At 35.4% G+C, this 6,000-nt stretch overlaps 1 protein-coding gene across 1 annotated transcript in view; it reads right to left on the bottom strand.

Moving 5' to 3' along the window:
* Positions 1-3,098: 3,098 nt before the first annotated feature.
* The window catches only part of LOC101426998 (aldo-keto reductase family 1 member C1), an 87,264-nt gene continuing 84,362 nt past the window's right edge, over positions 3,099-6,000 (bottom strand). Inside the window, exons 8-9 of the mRNA XM_071210090.1 lie at positions 4,253-4,335; positions 3,099-3,329 (exon numbers count right to left, since the gene is read on the bottom strand). Coding sequence (XP_071066191.1) covers positions 3,287-3,329; positions 4,253-4,335 — 126 coding nt within the window. The 3' untranslated portion in view covers positions 3,099-3,286. The remainder of the gene's footprint in view (positions 3,330-4,252; positions 4,336-6,000) is intronic.

Below are 6,000 nucleotides of genomic sequence, written 5' to 3'. Positions count from 1 at the left end.
TACCAATTCTCAAAATCCTAATCCCACCTAATCAGGGCTCTCGCTTCACCACCTTGTTGGGAATTCAATTTGTGTTGTAATTAATACATCTGCAGAGTGAGGTTATGGCTTTAGTTTTCTGAAATCCCAGCTCTGTGGTTATAGGAGATAAAGGTTTCTTTCAAGGCAGTTATAGAAGAAACTCTGCTCATTTTTATGTATGAGAACAGGAAACTTAAAGTGCTGAAACTCAGCCTATTATTTTCCTACTTACTCAATTAGGGAATTTCTCAATAGGCATAATTAGGAGCAACAAGTCAATCACATTATATTTGTTGTTTGATAAAAATGTTGCAAAATATCAAATAGAGAGTCACCGAAACCTGCTGAGGAATATGCAATGGTGACATTTTGCATATCTCTATTGCCACATCACCCTATAGACTTTCAGTATCCTGTTTAACACTGAAAATAAAGTCATTAAAACCCTTAAATCTAATCAGATTAGGAAACTAATTTGAAAAATCTCAGAACAATTTCTGAAAAGTCATTCTTAAGATTTGGTCCCTCTGGAAACATTCTCAGCAACAAAATAGGTATCAGTGGTGTTCTCTCTCTCTCACTATATATATATGTGTGTGTGTATTTATATATTATTGACTATTATATCATATATATAACATTTATGATTTCCTTTAAATAAAAAGGTCATGGATTGTGTTAGTCTTGAGGCAGAAGAGTATCTTCTTCAATGGAAAGCCTCAGTATTTTTCTCCTTGGGCCTCATCTTATTGGATGAGCCTACCACTATATTCACTATAACCTCCTTCATGTAAGAGCAAATGACTGGATATCCTAATGACCAGGTCAGAACACTTTTTCAGCAACATGTATCTAAGTGTTTGACATGATAAGTGGACATTTCATGGAGATATAAAATTACTTATATAATGGCTATACAATTTTTTAAACTCTGAAATTCTAGGCCTTTATGGCTAAAACAATTGAGTTTCCAATTACTGAAACTTGACATTTGAAGCTAGAGCAGGATTACAGGGATACTAAAGGAGAGTAAAAGAGTTTTGTTTCAGGCATGTTAAGATTGAGGTGTTCATTGATGTTCAAGTAGACATTTGGAGTAGATCATTTGATATTCCAGTCTGGAATGTGGATAAAGGGATGAGCAGGAGACATTGATTTCAAGGGTCTCACCCTATAGATGGCATTTGAACTATGACTATCTAAGGTAATAAAGATAGTGAGTGATGATAGAAAAGGGTGCAGGAACTAGCTCTGGGGCACTCCAAAATTTTTGGACCCCTCTAATTTAAGAGTTGAATCAGTTCAAGAAAGACTGTGGGCAGTGAGACTTGGTTGGTTAGTTCAGGTGAAGAATATGGCTTGAGAAAGCCCCACTGATGTGACAAAGTGGCCAAGAAAAGAAGCAATTGTTGCAGGCTTAAATGTGGGAATTAGGCGACCACAGATCCTAAACAGTGGTCATCTCAGGAGTGGATTTGGCCCAACGGATAGGGCATCTGCCTACCACATGGGAGGTCCAAGTTTCAATCCCAGGACCCCTTGACCCGTGTGATGAGCTGGCCCATGCTCAGTGTTGATGCATGTAAGGAGCGCCGTGCCATGCAGGGGTGTCTCCCATGTAGGGAGCCCCACGCACAAGGAGTGCTCCCCATAAGGAAAGATGCCCATTGTGAAAAGGTACAGCCTGCCCAGGAGTGGCGCCACACTCACGGAGAGCTGACGGAGCATACACAGCAAATGGACACAGAGAGCAGACAACTGGTGGAGGGGGAGGGGAAGGGGGTGAAATAAATAAAAAGTAATAATAAAATAAATCTTAAAAATATATGTATATATTATATTAAAAAAAAACAGTGATCATCTCACATAGCTTTGACCAGTAGCCCATATCATTGCACCAAATTTTTATTTTATTTTACTTTTTCTGTTAGTTTTCTTTTGTGCCAATTTTTTTAACAAATCAATTTTATTGACATATATTAATAAAGCATAAGTCCATCCAAAGGATATAATCAGTGCCCAGTATAATCACATAGTTGTGCATTCATCATTTCAATCATATTGAGAACATTATCATTATTCCAGTAATGACAATGATAATAATAATAGGCAAACAAAACTGCGCCAAGTTTTCAATAAAGTGTTTTGAGATGAAAATTTGGCTAGTCATGATTAGGAGATTAAAGTTCTGTACTTAATAATAATGGAAAATAAATGTACATTTTTGCAAATGTGTTTATATAAAGTTAATAAATTTTATAAGTACTGTACTAACTTGCACACATTGTTTTTAAAACATGTTTGAAATTAGAAAACTTTGGTTACTAAACAAATGAACCAATTATGTTTTATTTTACAGAAGTATGCTTTACTTCTTGTTTAAAACAATAAAAAGAATTAAGAATTTGTTTCTAATACCTAAGGGAATCTGAAAAACAGGGTGCTAAATGTTTCCTGTCTTATCACAGCCCAGGTGGTCACTATTGTTTCTTAGAAACATACAGGGCTCCATGCTCAGACTTTTTAGAAAAACAGTGTTGGAAATTTCCTTTTATGTGCAAGATAACATTAAAAAAAATAACTATACACCATGATCAAGTCAGTTAAAAAAAAAAAAAAAGTGCATCTGCTAACATTTCCCTATTAGAGAATGTGCTTTACCCCTTGGCCTTATGCACGTCTCTGGGTCCATCCTTTCAGACTGGTTGCCCGTCCACGTCTCTGGACCACAGTGATCTCTCCTTCCCACCTTCCTAGAGCGCTGAGCCTTGGCTCTCAAAGGGAGCCCTGGCAGTGTTGGTTTTCCTTTTGACGTGTGCCTCACCTCTCCAGCTCTATGCAATGTGCTTTGGTGTCCCTTAAAATGCTCAGGAAACACTGAATGAACCTGCCTGCTAACTATTGCTTTCCTAAGAGGATAAAGACCACACCCTCAGCCTCACCCCAGGAATGTCTATAAACCACATTCTCAATTCCTCTTTCCCCAATATCAGGCAAATCATGGTTTTGGCTCTTATGGATGGAAAAAGACAGAGACAGAAACTGGAATAGGTAAAAATCTTAAGGAAAATTAAACCTCATTTTTTTTACAATGCAAGAAAATTTAATGCCTTTGTATAGATTTGATTCTAATTTAGAGGGAGTTGCTAAGCAGGATGGATTTAACCAGAAGCGATGTCTCTAATCAACAGCATTTGAGACGTTTTCCAGCATCGTTCTCCACACACAGGAGCTCCTGGAAGAAGGCATGACAAGGGCCTCCTTGTTAATATTCTTCAGAAAATGGATATTCAGGGTGGCCAATGGCACTAAAGGAGAAAGGCAGGTGGGTAAGTCTGGATGCAATTACTGTATTTCTGGGGAGGTACAAACATGGTTTCTATGAAGCTGACATTAGGGCAAAAATGTAAAATTTTATTTACTGCTATTTATAAAGCCTACCTTTCTAATGTCCACAAAAGTAATGCTATCACAACGTCTGTTTTAAAAAATAATTAAAAAATCAAATTATACCCATGATTGTAAATGAACACACAGAAATGAACTACTATGAATATTCAAATACATTCATCTCCCTTAGCTACATCTATAAATAAGCAAAGGGATTTCCTGTCTTTAAAAAAAATTTTGAATTCTCACTGAAAGCAGAAACTCATTTGGCCTTGTTTTGAGCAAATAGTCTAGCTATATGCCCAGCACTAATAAGTATTTTAAGATGATACACAACAAAACTAAAAAAAAAGTTGATACAGGTTGCTGATGGCAAGTTTACTTCCATTTTATGAATTCATTAGTTATTTACTAACTGACTACTACTTGCAACATATGTGTCAGATTCACAAGTGGATATAAAGACATGTAAAAAGATATGGCCCCATATCCAAGGAAATTACTATACCATAACGGTAATAACAATGCCTAATATAAAGTGATACAAAAGACTACAATAGGTGGTGTGAAGACTTACTTGTTTTTTCTCATTTCCTTGCTCTTTTTGCATCAGTTCCCTATTTTAATTTTTCTCTATAATACCAAAAATGAGTAAAGGTAAAAGTATATATGCCAAGTTTTGAGCATGTAAGTACCATTGCTTGACTATTTCACAAGTGAATCCAGTTTGAGTGTTTCAGGAAAGCTCCTTTCTCATCCTTGTCTCTAACTGCCTTCTATCTTTCTGGTTTTGAGACAAATTTTTAGAGCTCTCATTCAAGCAATAATTACGGTGACTTACAACTGAGTGACAATATAGCGAAGATTTCGGTTTAGTCCATCTAAGACCTTCATGTCCTCTGAAGTCAAATGAAATTCAAAAACCTATGAGGGAAGTAGGAAGACATTCATCATACTTAGGCCATATAATTGTCAAGATGGATAAACCTAAGAAATCATTATTATAAACAAAAGAAATTACAGTATGTCTGGTACAAAATTAATAAACAAAAATCAATAAATATCCAGATACTACACAAAACCCACTAGAAATTAAAAGGCAAGAAAAGATTCCATTTATAATGGCAAAAAGAAGATACATTGCCTATGTATCAATTTAACAAGAAATGTACGAGGGATTTTGGAAGAAAATTATAAAATCCTCCAAGGGATGATATAAAAAGAGTAGACTAAATGGAAAGAGATAATTTTATCTCATATAGAAAGACTTCACAGTATAAAAATGTCATTTGTTATAAATTAATCTTTACTTTTTTATAATGCAAAAATGTCCTAACATTTGTGGGAATGTGAGGGATTCTGATATGGATAAAACACTGCCATCTGTGAAAGAGGCACACACAGCACACTCGTGGCAATTTAAGAGTCCTGGTCTCCCTAGCTTGAAAGTATTTACCAAGCCCCACAGCTGAGTATCATTGTCTTTATTTTGTTTCTACTGACTGAGCAATAAGGTGCAAATAAAAAGAGATAAAGGCCGGTGTGTCATCAAAGTTAAAAATTTAGTACAAGATCTTCTCCCATAAACATCAGACCACATAAGAAGTCTGTGTAATCCAGATAAGCATGAACTCCCCCAGAGGACTACATCAAAAATTGTCTGTTTCATGTATCACCATTGAGGGGAAATGGGTGTGAAATCACCACTGCAATTCGGATTCACAAGTCATCCCTTGTCTGTGTTTGACCCTGAACACATACTGCCAAGTGCTTGAAAGCTTCTTAAACTTTCATATTAATGTAGTGTGATTCTGATTCTGAACTGGTAGAGCCCTTATCTCTTAAGAATCCACCTGAACTGAAGTTCACAAAAGGCTTCCAGAAATAAAATTAAGTAGAAAATGAGGATCTTACAGATAAAATTAGCACAACTACTGAAACAAGTCACTCTAAATGAATACCCTCAGGATTATGAATATTGGCACTGACATATTATAAAATAACTTTGATTAGACATGTCCTTGGTCTTTACACTCAATCTCCGTGTCTGTCAACCACTTTTATTTTCCCATCTATTGGCTTCTATGAATAGCCTTCTGGATGACTTCTTCTGCTCTACCTTCCCATTGACTTACGCTCATTTCATGCTGTTGGAGCTGTTTTCTTTATTACTAATACTGAATTTTATTTCTAGAAATTCTAGAGAATTCTATTAATTATCTCTTAATCATTCTATAAAGTTTCTTTTCTCCCTGATTGTTTTAAAATACAGTTAATATAAAGACCACTGATATGTCTAATCAAAGATCCTGACAAGGGAGAGAGACCAAATGGGACTTGTATTCACAGCTATACTCAAAAGTAGTGATAGATGGGGAGGATAGATAATAGATAGGTATAGAGAGAGCATGCAGGAGTTAACAATTGATAGCTTTAGTTAATAGGGGTTTATTGTACTTTTCTTTCAACTTTTATAAGCATTTATTTGTATATTTTCAGATTAAAAATGTAGGAAATGTTATCAAAGAATTAGCATAACTATTAATGATTGATGAATAAACCTAGGAAAAAGGATACACTATTACATTT

The sequence above is a fragment of the Dasypus novemcinctus genome, chromosome 20 (genome assembly GCF_030445035.2).
Source record: "Dasypus novemcinctus isolate mDasNov1 chromosome 20, mDasNov1.1.hap2, whole genome shotgun sequence".
NCBI classification, from domain to species: domain Eukaryota; kingdom Metazoa; phylum Chordata; class Mammalia; order Cingulata; family Dasypodidae; genus Dasypus; species Dasypus novemcinctus.
Note: the sequence above shows the minus strand (reverse complement) of the source record. Positions and strands in the feature narration are given on the sequence as shown.